At 42.8% G+C, this 26,248-nt stretch overlaps 1 protein-coding gene across 6 annotated transcripts; it reads left to right on the forward strand.

The window, feature by feature from the left end:
- Positions 1 to 513: 513 nt before the first annotated feature.
- Positions 514 to 11,099, forward strand: Ctxn3 (cortexin 3). Of its 6 annotated transcripts, none has more exons than XM_085833469.1 (3): positions 534 to 634; positions 5,662 to 5,744; positions 9,978 to 11,099. In XM_085833469.1, exon 3 carries the CDS (start codon positions 10,077 to 10,079, stop codon positions 10,317 to 10,319), a length of 243 nt encoding a protein of 80 aa, XP_085689595.1. In that variant the 5' UTR covers positions 534 to 634; positions 5,662 to 5,744; positions 9,978 to 10,076; the 3' UTR covers positions 10,320 to 11,099. The 6 variants fall into 6 exon arrangements, with proteins under 6 accessions (XP_085689598.1, XP_085689595.1, XP_085689597.1 ...); XM_085833471.1 differs by lacking the exon at positions 534 to 634 and adding an exon at positions 879 to 1,244; XM_029471967.2 differs by lacking the exon at positions 534 to 634 and adding an exon at positions 1,269 to 1,900.
- The last annotated feature ends 15,149 nt before the right edge of the window (positions 11,100 to 26,248 follow it).

The raw sequence follows: 26,248 nt of genomic DNA on the forward strand, positions 1-26,248 counted from the left end.
TGACCCATTACTTTTTGACCACATGGAATGATAAATACAGGAATGAGGGTGGGTGAGAATGTTCCCTGCACCATACTGTTGGCATTGCCAAGACAGGGCACACACCCTCATCGCCCAGCATCAGTGGACCGAATCACAGAAGAACCCATCAGCTTGACTTGTAGCTCTCTATTAGATTTTATTAGTCCTATTGTTTTGTGGTGTATATGTGAGAGGTGGAGGGGGAAAAGGGAGGAAGGAAAGGAGAACAAGATGCAGGGGCACGGGGGTGGGGGGTGGGGGAAGGTAAGTAAAAATGAAAAAGGAAACAAGTTTAAAATCATGGGAAAGAACCTTCATAGTTTCTTGAGGTTATACACCGATTTTAATATTGGGCCCTAAAATGCAGCCCCTGATTCTGAGAGTCTTGGGGTCTGGGGCATCTGAGGGTCATTGCCTGATGTTCACAGATAAGGCTGTCTTCTTAGGCAGGTGCTCCACCTCAGTCTCCTGGGGCTGCTTAGTAATGGTGTTGTCTCTCCAGGGATGAGGCTGCAGAGGCGAAGGGCATAGGGGCATCCTTGCTACCGGTACCCATCACTTGGCAGTTGGGTATGCGGTTGCTGATCCGACTTCCACTTCAACACAGAAAGTGGTGAGTGGCGAAAATAAACTCGAAACAAAACGAAGCCCGGGGACGTTCTTCCTTAAGGATTATGCTGAAGTATTTCCAGGGGAGTGATGCTTTCCCCTGAAAAGCAAGAATTTCATCGGAAAATATGAAAGAAAGTATCTTGAGGACTGTGCCATGCAGCTAGAGTCTAAATGTGACAATAGTTTCCCCACAGAAATCCTATTTTATTCATTGTGTGGTCTCGGGTGGCCTGTTTGGGGGGTGGAGGTGGGGGCAGTCAAAGTTGTCTGAGGTTGGCCAAAGAGATATGATATCCAGCCACCTGCTAGCCTATTTACAGATATGGTGAAAATCCGATTTGATTCTTTTTTTTGTTTGTTTTTTTTTTGTTTTTTTTTGTTTTTTCGAGACAGGGTTTCTCTGTGTAGTCCTGGCTGTCCTGGAACTCACTCTGTAGCCCAGGCTGGCCTCGAACTCAGAAATCCGCCTGCCTCTGCCTCCCAAGTGCTGGGATTAAAGGCGTGCGCCACCACGCCCGGCCGATTTGATTCTTTTGAAGTCATTCCTCTCTCTGTGTCTGTCTGTCTGTCTCTCTCCCCTCCCCTTCCCGCCACCACGGATGCTGTTTTCTGTAAGTTGTTTTATTATCTTTAGGGAAAGGAGTCTTAGTCTCCCAAATGCTTTGCGGTACCCTTCCCTAAAAAGTCTTTCCATTGGCTGAGTTGGCCTGAAGGTTAGAAACCATAATCAATACTAAAGCTGGTTGTCTGCAAGGGGCTAATTGATATCCCTTAACAGGAACAGTGTCAGCAATCAATGGAGGAGACACAGCATAGGTAGATTTCCAGCTTTGATTTTGAAAGGGTTTCGGGAATGCCCGGTGATGCGCTCCTCTGCACTCCCTTTGAATGTTAATGTTTTCTTGAGGACGGTTGCAGACTCACTGAGAGGAGGATACTGCCTCTAACTCACTGAAGCAGAATCCTCCGAAGAGTTGCTGAGGCAGAACTGAAATCATGGCTTGCCTCAAAGAAGCAGCTGTATCGGCTGCTAATGACGCCTCAGCACAGAGAGACGATGCTCCTTTAACTCAGGGGTTTTAATGGGAAGTTTCGGAGCCTGAGAGACAACAGCTTAAAGCTGGGTGTGCCATCAGCTGCTCGCAGCTACCTCTCTGTCTCCTGCTTGAACTCAGCCTGGCCGGGAAGAATGGAAACCAGACAGGCTTTTAACTACCTGTAACTGTTTCACCAGGAGATGAACCAAGCCTTTGCCCAGCCAGATCAGGTACTCCGTTGTAACTGTGTCTTTGAGCTAATTAGATGCTTTTCTGTAACTTTGTAATTTATGCATGAGCAGTAATTACAGGTACCTTTTGGGTCTGAGTTCTGAATTGAAATTTGACTGTTAAAGTCTAATTAATCAGCTGCTAGGGAAAGTTAGTTCAAGAAGGTAAAATGTAACGATGGCCCCCTTATAAGAGCACATTTAAGTTTATCATGGTTCTGATACTGCATTTTTAAAAAGTAGGAAAACAGGCTTTTTTTCCCCTGCATAAGCTGTAGTCATTTATTCTTGGAAACTGTTTACTCGTTACAGTGTTACAGTTTCCCCCTTCGTGTGACTTACCCAACCTTCTGAAAAGGTAATAAGAATATTTGGTGTTGTTTACAAGGGCTCACATCTCAGCAACTTCCTAATCGGTGTTGAGCACTAGCTGTCGTAGCCTTTTGGGGCGTCCCCGTGAACATCATCTCTTCTACCACGAAACTCAGGAGGAACGAGACAGAAAACCCAGAGGAACGGGAGGGCTACGGTGTCACTTTACTAATTGTGGCTTCAGTTTGCCCAGTTAAGGTCTGGGTACCGCATGATTCTTGGCTGGGCTACAACCCTGCCTTGCAGTCTCTTTAAAACTCTCTCAGCAGGTGTTAGGGGAAAATGATATTGAGAAAGAAGTAGAGAGGAGACTGGGACTCTGGCAAAAGAGCCATGTCCCCCAATGGCCCAGAGGTAACAGCAGCAGTAACAGACTCCACTCCTAAATCCAAGCAGCTGCAGCTGCAGCCTGACTCTGCAGGGATGAGCAGAAAAGAAACCTTGCACACAGCAGCAGTGTGAAAAAGACTCTGCAGAAACTGCCTGTTGACATTTGGTGCTGACCAGTTTCACAATTTTTTTTTAAATATTGCCTGTGAGTTTTCTAGTATCCTAGAGTATGTTTTTCAAGTGCATACAATAATAATCTCCCTCATCTATCCTGTGAATTTTCAAGCCCTGGTGGCTGTTTGCATTGGAACAGGAAGGCAATGTTTAGAAAAATATATGTATATGTTGCCACATATTTATGTTAACCAAAAAAGTAAATGTGGGACAGGAGGATTTAAAACATATGAAGCATTTCTGAAGTCTCCGGACATTATTACCTGGAGTTGTAGCTGATCACCTGGGCCATGAATTATTTGAATTTATCTGAAACATTTCGCATCACTGTGTATATATGCAACTATGTGGATACTGTTTACTGGCTAATATGCAGGGTTTCAGAAGGATTCACAAGACTCTTCCTATATAGTGTCTTTTCTACAGACACTACACAGGACACTCTCTTAGCTGCATACCCTACTGCTTGAAAAGCTGCTAGTTGTCTGGTCTTACGGAGTTAATGAGGAGGCCCGTATAGAGGGCTCACTCAGAGTTCTAGGGGGTGTTGAACCTGGGATGTTCATCTGCCTGGAGTGAGGGGGTGTGTCAGAGCTACATGGTAGAACTCTCAGCTCTGAGAGTCAGCATATGGCTGAGGCTTTCTCTAACATAAAAGTAGAGACGGAGTTTACTAAGACTCAGCCTCAGGATGTGTTCCTTAGGTCATTGAAAGTCACAGTCCTGTGTCAGTAATCAATGCTAGGGCCATTGCAGAACACTGCAACCCTTGAGGTAAGTTCGTCTCCGCCAGACACTGCAAATTCAGCCCTTCTTACCTAGCCAGCTCCCTTCCTGTTTGTCTAAACAGTTGTCTCACTACTCTGCCAGATAAACATAAATGAAGTACACAGGATCTCTTCATAGGACAAAGTGCCCTGTCAGTGTAAACTAGACAAACTCATGAGTGTTCTTGTTCAATGGACAGACTGTGTTTACGCCTAGTTTTAAAAACATGTCAACTTAAGAAATTAGGTTTCTGACCTAGAAGCATTAAAAACTAGGCGTGCCAATTATGTGGTTCAGAAGCACCTAAAACACAAACAGTGGTGCATTACTCTGCCCAGCAGAGCATTAACAGCTGAGAGATGAGACTTTCAATGCATTCCAACCCGCAGAGTGGAGGAAGGGGAGCGGCTACTCTTTAGGTAACTGGCTGTGCTTTTGTTTGCTACCTTTACACAACACAAACTAGGAATAAACCTCACTTTGCACAAAAGTGGTAAAGAGGGGAAGCATCCTTTCCTACTGTTTATTTATTGAACACCCAGAACATGCCAGGCTGTGCTGCAAAGGACTACAGCTGTCATGCCCACTGCCACCACAGTGCGTTCCAGGAAGGAAGGCATTTGAGACCTAAGTGTGAGGCTTTGGAGTCAGGGGTCTATAAGCCTTTCCACAGGTCGAGGGAACAAATGCCCTGGGCTGAGCGTGTCACTGCCACTTTAAAAAATGAGGTAAGAAATGTGTTGTGGCTCTAAGAGATACTTTGCTCATAGCAAAGTATTTTTCCTTTTTGTGAAATTGCATAATGAGATGCAAATTAGATAAAATGTCCAAGGGCTTGCAGCCTGACAAGGGTGCCTGTTGACATTAATCGTCTCCATGTAAGACATTAGGATTCAGTATATTTTAGAGGACTGAAATTCTTCTTCAAGAGGCAGATTATATAAGAATGACCTTTTCACTAGAAGGGTAGTTGCCTATGTCCGAATGATTGTTTTATTATATTTTGGACCCCACCCATCAGCACCAAAAGCCAGGAAAAACTGAACAGCCAAATAACTACCAGCTTTTCAAACTGTATAAGATCTGTAGTGATTAACATGTCATGGTGGCTTGAACTGTCCGTGATTCTCTGAAAGTTGATCTGTTTCTGAGATCTCATACCTCAGCTCTGTGAATGGGTTGGGTTGTTCATTGATTCGGGTAGCTGGAACCTTGCATTTCGAATTCAGTGTCCTGGACTATAAAGGGGGTCAGACGTACAATCCAGTGTATACCCAAATACCCAATGACCCTAGGTCAGTGTTGCATTCCTTAGGAGCTTGTTGCTTCCTAAGGAAGAAGGTACATACCCTGGATGCTTGTTCTCTGAAGTGTCTGCAGACAGAGTAGGAGGCACTGTCTTTGGTAAAGAAGAGCTGTGAGGGCTTAGCTGGTGATGACCCCGAGAACAGAGATAAAATACATGGGTGGAAAGAGGAGTATGCATTGTGAACAGGACCTGGCGATGATGGAGGTGTTGGGGGTGTTCTAGGTGAACAGGCAAAATCAGAATACTGTCTCCTGGTGTCCCTAGATTCCATCACCTGGGACTTTACTTTGGTCAGTGTGTTGGCTGTTTTAGCAGACATCAAATGAGATTCGACACATGTTCTATTTTAAACAGGAAAATAAATTAATAGCATAGAAGATTCTTTTGCTGTAGCAATACTGCTTGCTCTGTGGTCCAGGAACCATCAGAACATCACATCCCGGGAAGTCAATGGCCCGGCACAAGAGTATCTAGGAGGAGGAACAGTTACATTTAGGATGGACAGGATGCAGTGTATAAGGAGGACAGATGAACAAAAAGAAGGACGCTTTGCAATTAATAAGATGAGAGAGAGAGAGAGAGAGAGAGAGAGAGAGAGAGAGAGAGAGAGAGAGAGAGAGAGAAGGGGGAGGACAGATAGGTTGCTTACACAGACTGCCAGAGTCATTCAGGATACTTTCCACTCTGTCATTTTCAGAGACTCCATGGAGCTTGACTTGAGAAAAGGGGTATGTTATGTAATTTTTAAAGGTATCTTTTGAATTGAGTCTTGTTGCTTCAGTATTAAAATTAGACTTTATTTCCCAAGCAAACACAATTGAATCTGGCAGAGAGAGAGAGAGGACAGATGCACTACATGATGGGGAAATCCCGCCAGGGCCAGACGCTGCTGTGAGTAACCATGGTCCTTCTTTATACTTAAAATAACTGTCATGTGCTATTAGTAAGACTCTGGGTGATCATGCCAAAACCCTGTTTTCTCAGATGTCTTTGTTCATAAAAAAAAAAGTAAAATAAAAAAGATTTCATTATTGCTGTTCATAAAAGGAAGATTTCATTATTTAGTTAAAAGCACCATTGAACATTTTGTAAGAATAATTTTTTACTGAAACAGGGACATTTTACTTTAAGTTGGGCTTTTAAAATTTTAGGTGCCTGAATATTTGTGCATGGCGGTTGTTAAGCGATGATGCTTACTTCTTCATTCCTTTTTTTTTTTTTTTAAATCTGATTTTTCCCCCTTCCATCTAAGCATGCCGTTGAACATTTTAAATTTGTAAATTGCCAGTGAGCTGATTACAGGTTTCAAAATTAAGCAGCCTCTTGGAGAGATTTCAACCGCTTCTAAATGAATTCGTGAAGTAGTTGGCCTTTGGTCTTTGTCTCGGGGTCTCTCGGTCCCCAGATCCTTGGGGACCCATCCCTTCTCCAGCCATCGTGTATCTATTTGCTCATGGCACCCTGGCTGCTCCCCTTGCCCTTCACTTGCATGTCATGTTGGTCCCACAGGGATCTTTGCCCCACCTTCTGCAGTTCTTTGCTCCTTCATCCCATGCCTTGCATCTCTTCCTGTTCCCAGTGAGGACAGTTCTCACAGAAAAGTTACTACTCATAGGGTAAAGGTGACTTGTTCCTTGCTGAAATATTAACTTAGTAAGAAAGTTTGGTTCTTTCTGACTGAAATATGTTACTTTAGGAAGAATTTGGGCACTGTGGTATGCTGGAAGAGGAGATCTTTGCAATTTATAAAGTGCTATATAAAGTTTTCAAAATTCTTTTGCTTGTATGCTCTTACTGAATTTGTATCGATCTGTTTTTCTAGCACCATCTATATTCAGGCTTCATAAAGTGGGTGTCAGGCTTTATACAAGAATTAACTGGATTTTTGTATCTTGCCTCTTCCTTCCTTCCTTCCTTCCTTCCTTCCTTCCTTCCTTCCTTCCTTCCTTCCTTCTCCCCTCCCTCCCTCCCTCCCTCCCTCCCTACTTCCTTCCTTCCTCCCTCCTTTCCTTCCTCCTTCCTTCCTTCCCTCTTTTCTCCCTCCCTCCTTCCTCCTCTCTCATCCCATCCCTCCTCTCCTTCTCTTTTCCTTTCTTTTCCTTTCTTTTCCTTTCTTTTCCTTTCTTTTCCTTTCTTTTCCTTTCCTTTCCTTTCCTTTCCTTTCCTTTCCTTTCCTTTCCTTTCCTTTCCTTTCCTTTCCTTTCCTTCCTTTCCCTTCCCTTTATTCTTCCTTCTCTTTCCTCCCTTCTTCCTTTCCTTTGCTCCTTTGTTTCTCCATGCATTTGTTCTTTCCTTTCTTTTCCTTCTTTCTTTCCCTCCTTCCTTCCAGCTCACCACCCTCTATCTTCTAGAGATGGGTACTAGGGGTTGGAACAGGGCCTGACATTTACTAGGCTCTCTGCCACTGAACTACATCTTCGACTGCATTTTGCCTTGAAACCAGCAAAGTGGAGTAAAACTACGATTTGAAACTGGTTATTAGGCCATTGCAATAGTTCGGTTGTGGAGAAGTGAAGCACCAGGGTCTCTTAACGGGGAGACTGAAAGGGGTGAGGGGTAGGCAATCTGATGAGGGAATAGGCTACATCCTAGGGATTCCCCTGGGGCATGTCATTGCTGCAGACACTGAATGAACAGAACATCTGCTCATGGTCCTGAGTCATGGGTAGAGCCTAAGAACTATGAAACACTGGTCCAGGGAAAACTGATTGCCATTTGCCCCGTTTGAAGAAGGTCAACAAAAATGGATCCAGTGTCAAGACAGCTCTCATTGCTCAGACACCAGACACCAGCAGTAGGGAAAGGAGGGGTGACCTAAAGAAGGCTTTGCTGCTCTGCTCAGCTGTCTTGTAGCATGGGATTCATCTTCCAGGCTTACGGGTTCTCTCTGGTCGCCCTTGATTTGACTTCACAGGTCCCAGATAGCCTCAACTTTGTGAATGTATATAATTAGTTATCTCTTCTTTTCCTACATTTACTTTTGGGGTTGTACATTGTTTTTATTTGATTTAAAAAAATCTAGAAATGCATACTGAGCTCTGTTGAGAAATGAAAAGAATCTGACTTCTTTTGGGCCAAAGGAAAGCTAGACATAGATTGGGATTCTAGGGAAGAGCAAGGGGAGCAAGGGCCACATAGAGTGGAGCCCATGGGACAAGAAAAGGCAAGTGAGAAAGTGCCAGCAGAGACGTGTGCTCGCCCACCATCAGGTGGCTCTCCCTCATCCCTGCCCTTGGATAATTTATATTTGGAGTGATTAAGTCCAATGTGGATATTTTCAGTGGCTGCAGATGGCCCTAGTCTGTTATGAGAAGGAAATCGCAATGGAGGTGCTAGCTGCTCTCCTGCCCTCTTCTTGAGGCCCAGTGAACACTAACACCCGAAGCTGGAGGATGCTTTAAAAATAAGCAGATTCAGGGCAAACCCAATTCATCACCCTCGCCTATATTTCTAAAGGGCTTATTTGTTTTTAAAATACAGTTAACTTTTATCTCAGCCTTACTTCAAAAGGAGCATGAATCATAAATGAGACAAGTATTCCAGCGTCCAGGAAAAAAAAAATTAAAGTGGTAGAGCTACCAAAGATCCAATACCCTCAAACTGGTGACTTCATCTTCTTGGATGTTGCTAGTTATCCCCTTTGTTAGCCTAGGTTATTTTGAATGGGGATTTTATTTTATATTTGTTGATGTGTCAAGCTACATGCACTCTGTTATTCAGATGACTAACGGTGTACTAAAGGTGATGATGTTCTGAAGTTACCTGAAGAAGGGCTGTAGTGATGGCTAGATCATGCTTTCTCTTTGTACTCAGTGGCTTACTTCCATTGAGCATAGGTTTTCTGGAGTCATGTTAATTTCTATAGCCAGCTACTCTGGTGCATCACAAGCAGTATGTCATATCATGGTCATGTCTAGTATGTATGCTTTTCTTTAAAAAATGTAAATTGACTTAGCACAGTACTTGAATGTTGTAATAGCCTTTGTATATTCTAGGATTTGCCTGTAAAAGCAAATAGCACTATCTAAATGTTTCATTTTTTAACACTAAACTGTAAAATATAACACTAAAATGTAAAACACTGTCTCTGTCTCTCTGACTCTCTGTCTCTCCCTGTGTCTCTGTCTCTCCCTGTGTCTCTGTCTCTCCCTGTGTCTCTGTTTCTCTCTCACTCTGTCTCTGTGTCTCTGTCTCTGTCTCTCTCTCTTTCTCTTCCAATGTAATGATGTTAAGGAAGCCACTGTTCTTTTAACTATAGTTGGTTAAATTCATCCCCCCTTGCTCAATTCTCTAGATTCTTCCCTGGGTCGAGAACTGAACCTGGGCTTTGATTTAAAGAGTAAAGACAAAAACTTCCTTGAAGGTTTAGGAGTCTGTGGTGCCTTCCCCTCCGCTCAGGCAGCAGAAAGCAGACTCTCTCCTTCAGTCCTGTCCGAAGTGAAGCAATATTTTCTTGTCTTTCCTTCCTCTTTGTATACTTTTCAGACATTCGTCTTTATCTCAGTACTGAGAGATATGCAGGCAATTCTGAATGTATACAACACACTGACCTCTCTAAGGTCCCACATTTATTTAGCAGCAAAGAGGAAACCGGACTCCAGAGCCCAAGAGTCCAAAGCTTCCCTGCCAGTTTCTATATTAAACACCCCACCCCCTTTTTGGTCTTAGTTTCCCCTCACTGGAATTGTAGAGGTCCCTGCTTTTGTGACTCTAAGATGTCAAGTGTATCACAGTGCTGGCACACAGCTGCTGTTCAACTTTGATTGGCAACATTATTATAGCGATGTGAGAGTTACATCGTTGGATGGAGTAGGAGTAGTCCTGGGCAGAGAGGTTGCATATTAAGAGCACTCTTAAAAGCCAATGTTGTTTTGCTACTTCTTATCATCTGTGTTGTACTTGAATTTCTTGTCCATCCCTTCTGGTCACAGTTGGCCATTCTAAGGACAATCTGGTCATTTTTGTACAAAGGGGATATATTATTCTCCCTAGTTATACAGAATTAAGCCTCTCTTGTTTAAAGAGAAGTTGGCCGATTGACTGCCTCTGAGAAACTTGCTGTGATTCTAGAAAAGCAGGTCCCATTCTGATAGCTGCTTCCTCTTCTTTCCTTTCTTCCTGAAGATAACTCAGCCCCTCCAGGGAGCAGCCACCATGATCTCTGCAAACTGATGATGGAAGAAAGGGGAAGCAGAAGATACTGTGCTCTGGATTCCCTGGACAATGGATGGAGGACAGCCTGTTCCTTCACCTCTGGTACCCCTTGGGAACGGATCAGATTATAGCATGTCTCTGGAACAGAAAACAACATTCGTTTTCGTGATTCTGTTGTTCATCTTTTTGGGCATCCTCATTGTCAGGTGCTTCCGGATTCTTCTAGACCCATATCGGAGCATGCCAACCTCAACCTGGGCTGATGGGCTTGAAGGGCTGGAGAAAGGGCAGTTTGACCATGCCCTTGCTTAGTGGGGACACAGTAGGCTGCCCTCCCAAGGAGGCAAAGTGCTTTATGTCTGAGCAAAGCTTCCTCTTTGTTAATGTTCTTAACAAATCCAATTTTAACCATGAATGGCCCTAGGATAACAACCCATTGTTTCATAAACCTGCTATTGTGTTAAAGGTGTCTTATTTGAGGATAATGGAAAGTTTCTATTGCTAGACCCCAAGTAGGAAAGTGCAAACATTTGTGTCTACTCAATGAATGTTGTTGAAGATATTGTAAAACCAAGCGCACTAACACTTGCGTAGATGCCGCTGTCAAATGAAGCGCTCTCTGCTCAGAACAGATAGTGAGTAATTAGAGAAGATCGGGTATGAGTCTGAGGACAAGTCATGTCTCTCAATTTTACTTTGTGCTTTGTGCACATTTATGTCCTGGGCAGGGTGAGGAAGCCTGTGTAGAGACGACGTCAAGGGGCTACTTAGTTCTTGCAAAGCAGGGGGCTCCAGGAAGCAGTGGTAGGCTTAGGAAAAATAGTTATTTACCTGGTAACTCTGGATGGGAATGCTATCATTTTCACTACCAGTCCTAATCTCTGTATTCCTATAGCTAACACATTTAAATGCACTGATGTATAATTTGAATCTACTGTACTTACATTTCTGATGGAACTTATGGGGGGTTACAAGCACAACTTCAAGGTTATATTTTTAAAAGAAAGATGATCGCTTATCAAAAAGACTTTGGCTTTAAGAGGAGTATGCATTTTATGTGCATATAGTTACCAAATAAAAACAATCTCAAGATGCAGTAATATGTCCTCTTCTTTTACTGAGATAACGTGATAGTAATGGTGTGTGGTACTGAATGGGTAACATTTTCCCAAAAGACAAAAGAGAGCAGGGAAGTCATCACATTCCCTCCCCTTTCATGAAAGGGGCCTCTGGACCATCCAGCATAGATGTAACCTGTTCTCTAGGGGGATGTAGGAAAGGTGCATATGGACTGTCTAACATAGATGTAGCCTGTTCTATAGGAGATGTAGGAAAGGTGCATATGGACTGTCCAGCATAGATGTAACCTGTTCTATAGAGGGATGTAGGAAAGGTGCATATGGACTGTCCAGTACAGATGTAGCCTGTTCTATAGGGGGATGTAGGAAAGGTGCATATGGACTGTCCATTACAGATGTAGCCTGTTCTATAGGGGGATGTAGGAAAGGTGCATATGGACTGTCCAGTACAGATGTAGCCTGTTCTTTAGGGGGATGTAGGAAAGGTGCATATGGACTGTCCAGCATAGATGTAACCTGTTCTATAGAGGGATGTAGGAAAGGTACATATGGACTGTCCAGTACAGATGTAGCCTGTTCTATAGGGGGATGTAGGAAAGGTGCATATGGACTGTCCATTACAGATGTAGCCTGTTCTATAGGGGGATGTAGGAAAGGTGCATATGGACTGTCCAGTACAGATGTAGCCTGTTCTATAGGGGGATGTAGGAAAGGTGCATATGGACTGTCCAGTACAGATGTAGCCTGTTCTATAGGGGGATGTAGGAAAGGTGCATATGGACTGTCCAGTACAGTTGTAGCCTGTTCTATAGGGGGATGTAGGAAAGGTGCATATGGACTGTCCAGTACAGATGTAGCCTGTTCTATAGGGGGATGTAGGAAAGGTGCATATGGACTGTCCAGTACAGATGTAGCCTGTTCTATATGGGGATGTAGGAAAAAGGAATGGGAGCTCGGGTACAAGGGAGGGAGAAGAATACTCTCAATATGCAAGCATGAAGACATCACAAGGCTGGAGAGATGGTTAAGTGGAAGAAGTCTGTGAACCATGGCTGAAAGGTCACCTCAGAATCATCTGTGGAGCTTAATATATAGTCTGATTTCTATTATAAAGGTCCCATAAGACCATGATAAGAATATGTCAAACAATATGGAAGAATATACAAAGTAATAGCAGTCTCAGGTACATGGTAAGTGTGAGGCCAGCCTGGATTCCACGATACCCTCTCCTAACTAAATAAACAAAGAGTAACTCTCAGAATCCAACCTGAGATTCTCCTGGCTCCTCAGTTTCTCCTCGGAATATACCATGGTCTTCCATCCTCAGGCTTGATTCTATAGATGCGAGTTGAGAAGCAATGATCCAGGAGATAAAACATGGATAATGACTGATGTGATCTGAAACCATCAGTGAAGACAATGCCCCTTGTTTCCATGTAGTAGTCCATATCTGAGCTTGTGGTACAAAGCTTTATGCAGTATGATATTATCATGACAGAATCTAACTTGACCTTTGAGGACAGGGATGTCATTGATGTGTCCAAGGGGAGGAGAGCAGGCTGTGGAATAAGGAGATGATGGTGTGAGTGGGAATGTTTGGGTTGGGATAGCCTGGTTGGAGTAGACAGTGGAGAGAGGTTGCTGTCCCCATGAAGGACAGAGGTGGAGCTGGGCACCCTGGTGATAGTGGGAGTCACTGTAGATCCATGGGAAGGAAATGACACAAGGAACCTTGGTAGTAGTTCCAGATTCTGGCCCCTTCCTTGGGGCAACCTCAAATTCAGTTTCTATAAGGGAAAGAGAGAGAAATATTCATCCATCCTCTTTGATGTCTTTAAGCCCAGATATTGGCTGTAAGCTCACTGGGGTTCCCCAGGCCTGTTCTAGCCTTTCTCCCTTTCTTCTCCACACTATTTTCCCAGATTATAACTTTTAAATTCTCCTCCCTTCACTGTGTCCCCACCCCCATCCTCTGTTCAGAGCAAGAATACCATAACAAGTGATAAAAAGAAAGCTTTGGGCTCTTCAGAGTAAATTGATCCCCTCTGAGACATGCTCACTCATAATTACTCTTGGCTCCTTGGGGTGAGAAGCACATTTTCAAAATGTCAGGTAAGCCCTCCCTCTCCTGCCTTTCTCCTTGCAGGATTGTGTGTGGGGGAGCACTGCCTATCTTACAAGATATTTATAATGAGTTCAGCTGACCTTTATCACGTAGATCTGCATCTCTGGATGGGAAAAAAATATCTTTACCAAGGTCACTCACTCGAGATCTGTTTTTTGATTCAGAAAAACATAGTGATGCCATTTGTAGTCTGAGCTCTAAATTACAAGTCCCTGGTTTATGTCCTTCAAGACACCCCCAAGTTTTTACATCAACATCTCTTCCTGCAAGAAACCTCTTAAAGTATAAACAGGCACAAAACATGTTCAACTTGAAGTGTGGAGGAGATGAACTCAACTCCTTGTTGTTAGATTTATAAGCACGAGCAATTCTGTTTTCGAGGGTTAAAGTGGAGGTAAGATATACAATTTCAGGAGGCAGATTCCAGATCCTGCAGATACTTGAATACGTAGAAAAAAAATAAATCTATTCAAGACCCCTTTTTATTGTCCTTGATGCACAGTGTGATATGCAAATGGATTCAGACCATAAGTACATTGATGCATTTGCTATGCTGAAAAAAAAATCACCAAACAAAAATTAAAACATGAGCCTTGCAGTTTCAAGGCATCCATTTTCAGAATTGGCGTGTAAAAATATAGGAACCTGAATACTTTTGAGAAGAACGTTAAGCCCCCAAAGCACTGGGTGAAGTCTGAGGTGGATGTCTTATTTATTGATTTATAATGAGGTTTCCAGAAATGGTGCTCAAAGCACTGAGCACACACAATCCAGGGTCAAACTGGCCTGTGCCTGAAGGGATTATTGGCCTGAAACAAAAAATAATCCCTGGAGCTTCATCTGGACATCTTGTTTCTGAGAAAAGAGAAATGAAATTTCCAGGCAAATGTCCGCTCTACAGACAGCAGTCCTTCCTCTTCTACAGTTGGCTTCGGCTGGAAGAACCAGGACCCAGCTAGTCTGAGTCCCTTTCCAAGGAGCTTTTTACTGTTGTTTGCATGTTTGCTTTAGTATTAGAGTGCTCTGCTGGATTTATTGTCGTGGAGAAAGATGTTCCAGCTTCCTGATTTAAATGAATACTCACACCACATCCTAAAGGCCCACAAAATCCTCTAAGATCCCCCCACAGGCTTTCACAGTATCCAGACTGATGGTTCTATAAACACACTGCCTAGAGAAAGAGGACTCTCATTTAGAGCATTTTCAAGGGCAATACCCCTTCTCTCCCAAGCCCTGTGGTCAACCCCAGGATGCCCAGCTTATTCCTGTTTTGAGGGAAGCAAATTTTCATGGGTTCTTGGCATATCCCAGAACTTCAAAGAAAGGTGGTTGTTGCCCATGGTGGGTGTCTCACTTTATACACCAAGAGTCAGAGGAATGGGTCCTATGGCAGGACCATAAGCATAGGACATAAAATACATCCTTATCTCCTGTTTCTCTTCCTTCACTTTTGCTCACACATCTGATTCTGTCAGTCTTCACCTCTTAGTATCACATCATTTTGTCTGTATGTTGTCCATCGCAAGCTGGACAAAGGGGCCAGCTAATAAATCCAGGCCTGGAGATATCCATTTGCTGATTGACCCAAAGGTTGTAATTTTAGTCTCTTTCTGCAGCACGGAAATACTTATTTTGGAAAAAAAAAGAAGTCCCTGAGCTGATGGATTATTTTTAAATATCCTGAAGTTTCATCTTATATGTCAGAATTGTTTCCGGTTAGATTGCAAGAGGTCTTTTTAGCAAAGATTTGTTCTCGAAATACAGGCTCATCAATCTAGGGAAAGGCTTCAAGCTTCCTTTAATCCAACCAGACTTCTGAGATATTTTTCTTAGTTGAAGAGGCACTGCAGACAAGGAAGCCAGCAACGGTGTTCACAGAGACTGGATACTGCCCTGTCCTTGGGTCATCAAAGGGAAACCTGTGTGCTCTGGGGACCCAGAGACTCAGAAGACTTGACATCCGAGAAGTAGCTGGTGTTTGAAAGCAGAATTGATCCCTTTTCTGTTCTGCCTTTCTTCTTTGCTACAGCGCTCCCTCCCCTGCCATCTCAGCTGAAGTTTGCTCTCAGCCGTGGAGTGGCTAGAGATCAGCTACAGTTTGAAAGTATTAAATGGAAAATTCCAGGAATAAACTGAGAGATAACATTCACATCATTTTTAAAAACTCACACGTTGTTAGAGTTATTCTGTCGTTGTTGAGCCTTTAATGGAAAACTTTATCACAAACATAGAAACAGAGGGAAAACTGTATCTGGAGGATTCAGGACTATCTGGGGTCTTACGCTTCCAATGGGGGAGGTCCTTCTTCAACATGGAGGGTGCTATGGTACTTTGTTCTCTTCTCCCCTCTGCTAATTCCAGTGCAGGAAGAAGCCTGTGGAACTATTCAATTTCTCTGTTACATGCACTGCTTTCCTTAATAACTGGTGACAAAGGACAGGCAGGCTTCATCCTGACCTCACCTAACTTCACAAGGCATCCGTTACGACCTCTCTCCCTCTGCTTTGTATAAAGCACATCCTTATCAGCCGGCATGCCTCTCCCTGCACTTCTCATCTCTGGATCTTGTTTTGCATCTGCAATGACTGATGGCGATTCCTATTATGCTTTCTCGTGACTGCTCTGAAGATTGCAGTTACTACTGAAAGCCACTCTCCACAGGCCTCTCGTGTTTCTTAATGTTTTCCGGCAAAGGGCAAGGTGCTTTTCTTTGTGAAGAGGTCAGTGTTGAGATGGTATCTGATCCTCCTAGGAAAATGACTGAGCAGCGCTGCTTGAAGCCCATTATAAAAGACTGGTATTTCCCAACGTTAAGATTCCTCTCTAATCAAACAACCCACTGCGTGTGTGTGCTTAGCTCCAACCAACCCGGAGTTGTCCTGTGGAAACTTGGTAAGAGACAGGAAGACACGGCTATTGCGTGTCCTTTGTGTATGACCCGGGAGTCACAGCATGTCAGCATTCATGAGTGGGTCAGACTGACTGAAGAGTGTGCCGTTGCTGAGAGTTCGAGTTTCTCAGAACAAAACATCTAGTTCCTTCAATCGTGTCTTGTACTGTCAAATATTTTGAAGCCTTCTCTTCTTTTTTAGCAAATTTTGTTTACTCATCAGATTCACAGGGACTCCAGTATCTAGAAAAGAAAAGAAAGGCCCATATATAATTAACTAGACAGGTTTTTTAAAATTTTATATTATATTTTATTTTTCTGATTGGAGAAGTGATGCTCCATCTGGCATCTATCTAACAAGCCTCTGAAAAAAGCCACACAGTCAAGCTATTAGAGGAAAGGACAATTTATACAAAAGTGCTTGTTAGACTGGTATCCACTTCTCTTGCGGTTCTGCTTGGATCTTTTGAGTTTGAAGTCTTTATGTAATTGTCACTGGTCAGTTGAATTAAGTCTGCTTTTCAATGAAGTGAAAATCCCTTGTCAAATTAGTTTGCTGCTTGACAGTTTCATGCGCAGGAGAACTATAACACACTCAGAGCATGCTCGTGCATCCTTCTAGTCCTCCCACTGCTGCATTTCTGATGTTGTTGTTGTTCTGAAAACCACTTGTACAGTTGACCAAGATAAAAGGATCTTTTGGGCAGTCACATACTGACTGAGTTCCTTGGGATTCCCATAAACCCTTAACCATTTTCTCTCTGACGTAGAAAGTTACCACTCCCCTTCACCCTATTCAGTACCAGACCCTATCCAATGGCTCTCCCATTCCCAGGTAGAGTCCTGTGTCCCAGTCCAAGAAATGAAAATTCTTCTTCCTAAATTTATATCCTCCTTGCTCTGTCATCTGGAACTCCTCATAACCTGATTTAACCTGGTATATTCATTCGTTGTGTCCTTAACTGTGACTCTTCTCCAGGTTTGGCTCAGCAAGCTATATATATATATATATATATATATATATATATATATATATATATATATATATATACTGACATTAATGATTAAATCCTAGAGGAAGGAAAGTGAAGGGAAGAAAGAGAGAGTGAGGGAGAGGAGAGGAGAGGAGAGAGAGAGAGGAGAGAGACAGAGAGACAGAGAGAAACTTGGGAAACTTGAAGAAGATGCTTACAAGGAGCACAAAGACTTACCTAATGCTTGCACCAAGTACCAGAAGGCAAGGAAACACAAAGTGATATTTATGTGCCTTAGAGAGCACAAATCAAATATCACGGATTCAAATTGGACAGTGGGAGACAGCACTGGGAGCAACCGGGGACTCTGCCCACATTAGCTTGGCCTGGCTTCCACCTGGTTCTCACTCTGTGACTTTGGTTACGCATGGGAAAGGCTGTGTAAAGCCTTTTGGTGGCAAAGGCTATCAGCCACATGCACATCAACTTGAGATATAGCTCAGGCAGCGACTGAGGACAAGCACCGGACTGCAGCAACCTGGATTCATCATTCAATGTGGAATTCAGTGGGAAGCTCCTGGAACTTATTTAAGAACCTGGGTGTGTAGTAAGCTCAGCTGTGAAGCACAACCTTCGCATGTTCAAGGCCCTGAACTTAATCCAGAGGAAGAAAAACATTCGACTTCTCTCAGGCTCCCTTCCATAAGTTGTAAATTGAGAAGTTTGGGCTAATTTCCAAATTCCTTCTACTTTTCAACCAGACATTCCTAGCTGGGACTTTAGGGCCCATTCACTGAATGCTGTGTGAAAGAGGCTTGTAGAATCACAGTACGCCCTCATTAAAGCCCGTGTGAAGTAGCCCAAGGATTTGAATTCACATCACTGAAAATACCTTCCAAACTGTAGAACAGCCTCAGAGATCAGGCCAGCGGAGACCATTACAGAAATAAGAGAAGGTCAAGAAATAAAAACTAACACAGAATTGAATCAATGCTTTGTGAACATTGTTTTCATCATTGTTGAGCTTTAGAAAGTATGAGAAAAAGATTTTTAGGGACTAAAGAGCGGCCTTGGACAGGGACTGTGGAGTTGGTTGGCATGCCGGTCTGGCTGTCTTGTTTTGCACAAGTGCTCGGCTTGCTTCCATTTAGCTTCTAACCCTCACCGTTTTTGTGACCTCAGGAAATCAATGAAATTTTCATTTCTATTTATTTCTTCCCTCGTGAAATGGACATAATGGGGACTGTGTGGATGCCGCAGTGGGTAAGAGCCCTGTTCGTCAAACAGCAGACCCTGTGTTCTGATCCCCACACTCATGTAAAAAATAAACAACAAAACAAACAAACAAACAAAATAAAACAACAAAACAAAATGCCAAGCCTTAGCCTCATAGTCCCCTGTAACCTCAGCTTGTGGGGTCAGGACAGGAAGATCACGGGCTTGCTGACAGCCAGACATCAACATCAGCTTGAGCCCTATCTTGTGGGAATCAGACAAAGGATGATAGAGCAGAACACCCGGCTTCCTCTTCAGGTCTCTTCATATGTACGTCGGTATGTATACTGACTGCACATACCTACACCACACACACACACACACACACACACACACACACACACACACACAAAACTAAACCTAGCATCAGCAGCACCCTCCCCTACAGTGATTCGTAAGAACTAAATGGGATGAAGCTAGCACCTAAGAAGCTTTCAGTAAATGTTGGCTCAGTAAGTGCTGTGACGGAGAAGATGTCCCTTAACATCCTGTACCCTACTGAAACACCGGAAACACTGCTATTTAAATATGCTCTCAAATCGCAAAACTCCCTTTAACAAATTAGACTCCTGCAGGTGAGCGTTTCCAAACAGCACTTTTGCGACTGTTCCACTTAGTTTTTCAAGTTCAGAAAGTAACGAGGAAACAGTGAAGATTATCCTTTAAGCTCCATGCCTAAAATAAAATCTTCATCTTTGGAGCGCACACAAACCTCTCTCTAGGCATCGAAAGACACGGCTTCTCGTTTTCATCCCCCCAAAAGCCGTCTTTCATCACACTGTCTTTTCTCTTTACCCGGGCCAACTTTTAAAGCAATTAGAAGCAGATAGGATTCACCGAGGCTCCTTGCTTCTTTGCTGATGACCTTGGCGATGTCAATTAAATCCCTCCATCTCCCCCACAAAAATGTTAATAATAAATGGGACTTTTCAGCCTGCGAATCAATGACCTTTCGAGTGCTTAAAGCCCTTCAAAAGTATTAAATGCCAAAATATGAATACTTGAAAGTACTAAACTTCTGTCTGCTGGTCCCAAAGAGTCAAACGAATGGCACCTTTTATTGTTAATAGGAGACAGCCTGCACAAGCCACAAATGCTGCCTCTGTGGTCCCCACCTTGCACAGCAACCCTGCAGGCCGTATGGTGACTGCTCCTTAGCAGTGTAACCCCTGCCCTTTACAGACTCTAGCTCTGGGATAAGTAGAGGCAGTTGCTGCTATTTTTAGTGAAAATCTGTTTTAAATGGGGAAAACATTCATCTTGAGATTACCCTCCTCAAAGAGTTCCAAGGCTGAGCCTTCCTGGAGGTCACATTGCTCCTCTGATGGATCTGTAACTGGAGTCTCAGAGAATTCCTAGCCAGTGAGGCCAGGGCTGGAGCTATGTGTTTATTTAAACCCCTCACCATGGGGCAAGCTACGAGAATGGCATGTCCTCTAACTCCTGCAAAGGAATCTTTGGCAGTGAATCCCGTTGACTCTTTGGAATCAGGTAGCCCAGCTTGGTACACTGGATGGATTTCCACCATGTCAGGTTATTGCCCAACAGCTTTTAGTGGTAAGATTTCGGTGCAGAAAGCATCTCTGGGGAGGTGCCTGCAATGACAGCATCCCATAAGATGTCACTTGAGTTTTAACGGGATAGACTTGTGGGCAGCTACTCTTCAGCACTAGGTTTTCGTTGTTATGACAAAACAAACAAACAAAAAACCAAAAACCCTGAGAGAATCAATTTATAAGAAGGAAAAGATATATTTTGTTTCGTAATACTGGAGGTTTTAGTCAATGATGTTTTGGCTATGTTCCTCCAGGGATGTAAGTACAGAATAGAGAGGGTGGGTGCATGAGACAAAAGAGGCCTGTCACCAGAAAGCAAGGACAGAGACAGGAAGAGTCTAGAATGTGCCCTCTGATAGCTCACTTCTTCCACGTAGGACCCACTTTTTAAAGGTCTCACCTCTTCTCAATGGTGTCACAGGACATTTAAGATCCAAAGCATGCCACTGTCCTGGCAGCATGTCCCCCTTTGACTGCAGCAAATGCATGCTTATTATCCTGGAGTCTATATCACAGGGCCATTCCCCCCAGCTTTGCCTGCTTTGTGTACCATTTAAGAAATAGATATTTCCATATGGTGAGGACACATTTATTTAGTTTTCTTTTGCCTCTTCACTTAGCCCTTCATTGGCATCCAGAATGAGTGCCTGATGAACATCAGGCACCACAATGGGCCTTGCAAACACTACTAAGATGACAAACACACTCACTCATTGCTCTCAGAGAGCTTGCATTGAAGCTGGAGGCAAAAGAGGTTCAAATGCCAATTATTTGCTACTAATAACTTTTGAAGAAGTGAACATTTCAATTTTTTTTCCCTAAATGATTTCAGGTTTGCCTCAGGTTTCAATTTCCCCTCTAGAAACAGTAGTTTTTGCTGGTCTAGTTTTATTATAAGTATAATGCCAAATGAATGTGCTTGAAATGTGTCAATGTTTTGATGAAAGAATCCAGTGTCTAGAGCTACTCAAAGTTTCGTTTCAGATGATGCTTTTGAGATGGATTTAAAGACGATGTATGCATTTAGGCCCAATTTTAAAAACACAATTTTTAGGGAAAAATAAATTAAAGAAGTGACACGGCAAAAGGAACGTTGGACTGGTGACTCAGAACCCCTCTTCCCTGGGCTGGGACATCTAGAAATTAAGAGCCACAGCAACACTACACCGCCTGGACCCACGCTTATGTTGGGGACAGGACCTATTTATAACCAACGTTCATGTCCTTCTATTTCCAAGCTAGCAGAACGTGTCAAATATTTAATAGTTATGTTTTACACAGCATAAATGAACTGACTCTCGTTAGATGTCTTATTATCCTACCTATCCTTAAGTCTGCAAACTCTGGCTATGGTAAACATCCAGGTTATGAGCCTTATGGGAGAAGATGGGGGGCTCATTGCCATCCTTTTAAAAATCTTTTTTTTTTAATTAAAAAATTTGGGCAATAGAAGAATGTGTGGGTATACGGGGGTTGGGGGAGAGAAAGAGAGAGAGAGCAAGAGTGAGCGAGCAAGAGAGAGAGAGAGAGAGAGACATACATGTGTGTGAAACACAGTGGAGGGCAGCAGGTGTCCTGCTCTGTCAAATCTCTGTAAGACTTCCTTGAGATGGCTCTGTTACTGTACATAAGACTATGCTGGCAGTTGGCAAGCTGCAGCCATCTCCTGCTGCTACCACCCACAGTGCTGGAGTTACAAGTGTGTTTGTTTATGCTCAGTTTTTATCTGGTGAGCTCAGGGCCCCATACTTGATCAGTCTATCTGAAGCCCAGAGTCCTATCTGAAGGCTTCTGAAGGCTTCCTTAACTGTCTTTTCCTGTCTTCTTAGCCACCCTTTCTCATGTTAAAAATTACTAGTGGCTCTCTGTAGAGGAATTTTCTTTGGATTATTTTTCCTTTCCTTCAGACTAAATTTTACTTTTTAATCCTCCTTTGGTACATATGTAAATATACTTAAAATGGAAAATTTTTTGTCCCATAAATGAGAGAGATACATGAAGTTCTTGCTTTTAAGAGTCACACCCTCCACTTTTCTTCTTTGCCAATTTGAAATGGAATTTAGTATAATAAACATTTACTTAATAAGCAATCCCAAACAGAAGAATTCGAGTGGAGGGATTGTTTTACACTTAAACATTCACTAACCGAGACTAGCCGGCTCTTTTTCAGTTTAACTTGCTAGCTCTTCATGGCTCAAAGCCTTTGGAAGCTCTACTGTAAGGGTGCTCATATTTTACAGAGACCCATGGGGTCGCAAACTCAATCATTTAAGTACAAGTTGATTGGTCTCTACTATGATTAAACAAGTCCGTGTTCTTAAAGGAATGCCTTAAGGAGGAGAGGCGAAATTAGTTTTTAAAATAAATCCTGGTGCCTACACAGAGGTTTTGTGGTGACTTTCAGAACGCATTGTGGATGGTGCTTTCTAATGCTTCCAGCAAGCTGCCTTCTCATACTGCAGATTTAATGACAAACTGTCCAGGTTGCTGCTGCCACCTCCCCAACTAGGGCAACAGGGACTGAAGAAACAGACATTGTCTTAGTCAGGGTTTCTATTCCTGCACAAACATCATGACCAAGAAGCAAGTTGGGGAGGAAAGGGTTTATTCAGCTTACACTTCCATACTGCTGTTCATCACCAAAGGAAGTCAGGACTGGAACTCAAGCAGGTCAGAAAGCAGGAGCTGATGCAGAGGCCATGGAGGGATGTTCTTTACTGGCTTGCCTCCCCTGGCTTGCTCAGCCTGCTCTCTTATAGAACCAAGACTACCAGCCCAGAGATGGTCCCACCCACAAGGGGCCTTTCCCCCTTGATCACTAATTGAGAAAATGCCTTACAGTTGGATCTCATGGAGGCATTTCCTCAACTGAAGCTCCTTTCTCTGTGATAACTCCAGCTGTGTCAAGTTGACACACAAAACCAGCCAGTACAGACATGCATGCAGGAAAGCTTAACTTTCGTGACTGGAGGTTTTGATAGAGACTCTCAAGCAGCCAGGAAACTCAGTATTAGATGGGTCAGCTAACTGCCATAAGAGGTCTCTGTCAGGGAGCAGATTCAGAGTGCAGTCATATAGGAGGAGAAAGAAGCTAAGAATGATGTGTTCTGTATATACTGCTTTTACCTGAAGGCCAGATGCTAACATCTGCTCTGATCCAGGGGAAACCAGAGATTTCCAAGTGCTGGAATTATAGATCATGTGTGCCAACATACTCAGCTAAGAAATGAAATTTCCAGGTTCATTCTTTAGGTGTTCGTGCACACACATCTCCCCCTAAACCCCCACATCTACACCAGTACATGTGCACTCCCTACCCCCCCTCCCAAATACCCCCACACATGCATGTACATGCATACACACACAAACAGGAAATGATTTTTCCACCCAATAGATCTTCATCTTGCTTTGCATTTTTTATTAGCCTTAAAGAATTATGGGTAATGTGTGAAGGATAAAAATAACCAGGGGCTATAAAAGTTTGGACTTTATTTCATAAGCAGAGAGAAGTAATTTATTTTATCTTTGAGCAGCTAGTAACCTGATTTGAAACTATTATTGTTATTTTTCAGTACCATGGATCAAATCCAGGCCCTGCTGCAAGCCAAGCAATCACTTTGCTACTGAGGTACAGCTGAACTTTCCCAAAAGTGTTTATATTTTTTTTTAATTTAAAACTTTCAAATGATAAGCAAATGATTCCATCCATTTGACTTAAAGATTCCAGAAAACTATTGGTCATGGACTATATATCTGGCAGGCAGTTGTTACGGGAGAGCTAAATTTAGCCTGAAAAAGAGAACAGAGAATTAGGATGCAAACATGGGTCTTGGCTTTCCAGCAGTCAAGGTTGAGTGGTAGTAGTTAGTTAGCTCAACAGGAAAATGGAGCAGAGAAAGCCACACAGAACAGGGCACCCTTAGAGCAAAAAGCAGAGTAACATTCCTTGATCTGCTAAATGAGCGACCACTAAGCTGTTACCAACTCAGTTCACTTGCCACAAAAGGAAAGAGGGAAATAGAACAGCAAGAAGAAAAACATGGAAATGAATGGTTAGTTCACAGGAGCCAAGAAGCAGCATCAGCCTCAGAGACCATCACCAGATGGGTGGACAAAGTATGATATATATATATATATATATATATATATATATATATATATCCTCAGAAGAGTACTATTCAGCTATGAAGAATGAAATTATGTTGACTGTGGGACAATGTGTGGAATTAGAGATTATTGTGCTAAGGAAAATAAACCAGACTCAGAGATACAAGTGTGACTTGCTTCATCTTATGTGAAGAATGTAGGTTTAAAAGTTAAAAAGCAAAACAGACAAACCAATTGGAGGAAGAGTTCCATCAAGAGAAGAAAGGGGTCAAGAGAGGGTGATGGAGGGGGATACATGTTTGTAACACATAAAATATGTGCATAAAATGTCACAGTGAATCCAATTATATTGTTCAATTAATAATAAAACCAGAAATGGATTGTTGGACGGTTGGATGGTTGGATGGTTGGATGGTTGGATGGTTGGATGGTTGGATGGTTGGATGGTTGGATGGTTGGATGGTTCAAGTTTGAGTTTCATTTTGCTGTTAACTTGATAAGCTTAGAGAATGGCTTCCTACCCTTAAGTCTTCAGATGTAGCTATATGAGTACAGCAGGTGAAGTTCATACATGCCTCTTGTTGGTTCTTGTATATCAGACACATGCTAAATAATCTCCGCAAAATATACTTCAGTATTACATCAACATAGGGCATTAAATTATGATATAGGTATGAGACTGTTTGTGGCAGGAGTCAATTTCAAAATAGGTCTGTTGGATTCTTTTTTTAAAAAATTGGTTATTTTGTTTATTTACATTTCAAATGTTATCCCCCTTCCCTGTTAACCCCCTGAAACCCCCATTCCACCCCTCTCCCTGCTGCCACGAGGAGGCTCCTCCACCCACCCACCCACTCCTGCCCCACCACCCTATCACTCCCTTATGCTGGGGCATCAAGCCTTCACAGGACCCAGGACTTCCCTTCCCATTGATGCCAGACAAGGCCATCCTCTGCTACATATGCAATTGGAGCCATGGGTCCCTCTATGTGTACTCTTTGGTTGGTGGTTTAGTCCCAAAGAGCTCTGAGGGGTCTGGTTTGTTGATATTGTCATTCTTCCTCTGGGGTTGCAAACCCCTGTCAGATTCTTAAGCCTCTTAGATGAACAAGCACATTTCTTCACAGAGAATTTATTCCTGCAAGTGTTTTATTAGAAAGTGGAATTTCTACTAACATATTTAGAGTTAAAAGTCCATATTGCATTGTTTACACTCTGCTCTTCATGATCATTTCACTTCAGCACAGCAAACTGGTTTGGCTACATCATCCTGGCATCAAAGCCTGGACAGCCATCACGAGGTAATGGCGCACTGTCTTCAGAAAGATTATTCTTACTCTCACATCTTAGCCTCGTTTTTGGTTTTTGTTCTTTTACCCCAAATTTCAAATATTTAGGCAGATATCTCACCCTTCATAGATCAATAAATTTATGGCTATGTTAATATACAAAATCATACACTGTATATAATTGTATACATATAGGCTTACTGGATATGTTTTCTCACTATAAGCTGCATTTCTGTCAGCTTAACAACACACTGTTTTGCACTGTTGGGCAGATGAACCACAGAATACTGGTTAAGATTTTAGGGTGAAAGTTCCAACAATCAACTTGACCCGGTGAACCTCATCTAGAGTTTATACAGTCATGATCTAAAAAAAAAAAAAACAAAAATTGTCTAGGATTTGGGAAGGATTTTACTTTAGGATTTGGGCATAGTCGAGCCTTCATCGCTTCTGCTCTGTGCTCATAATAAACCTCGTTCTTTTAAGTCCAGCCCTCTCTCCCCAGTTATCTCAAACAGTTCACATGTCTTCCAGAGGCTGATCTTAAAATGAATTTGATCTCTTTAAACCAGTGTGAGCCAGCTCTCTGTGTAGGATGCCAACTTGGGCATCCATGCTATGATTTTTATCCAGAAGAAAAGAGTCATCATCTTTCATCTGATTTCTGTCTACCAGATACTGGATCTGATGCTCCATTTAATTATCACAGCAATCTGAGGGGATGCCACAATTATCCTTGCTTTGTAGATAATAAATCAGAGGAGATCTGCTCAAGATCCCATGACAAGAGAACGGAAGATCTGGAATCCAGAAGCAGTGTGACATCAACCGCTATGCTGTGGTGTGCTTCATATGAAGAGCGTGGGTGTCTGCGTAGCACAGAAACAGTCTAAGAATCTTTAGCTGCAAACTTAGGGCTGTGTCTTAGTTACTTTTCTACTATTGT

The sequence above is a fragment of the Mus caroli genome, unplaced genomic scaffold (assembly GCF_978045245.1).
Source record: "Mus caroli unplaced genomic scaffold, Mus_caroli_1 scaffold_19, whole genome shotgun sequence".
NCBI classification, from domain to species: domain Eukaryota; kingdom Metazoa; phylum Chordata; class Mammalia; order Rodentia; family Muridae; genus Mus; species Mus caroli.

Coding starts and splice junctions, on each gene's coding strand:
- Ctxn3 (XM_085833472.1), top strand. CDS start 10,077: ATGGATGGAGGACAGCCTGTTCCTTCACCTCTGGTACCCCTTGGGAAC.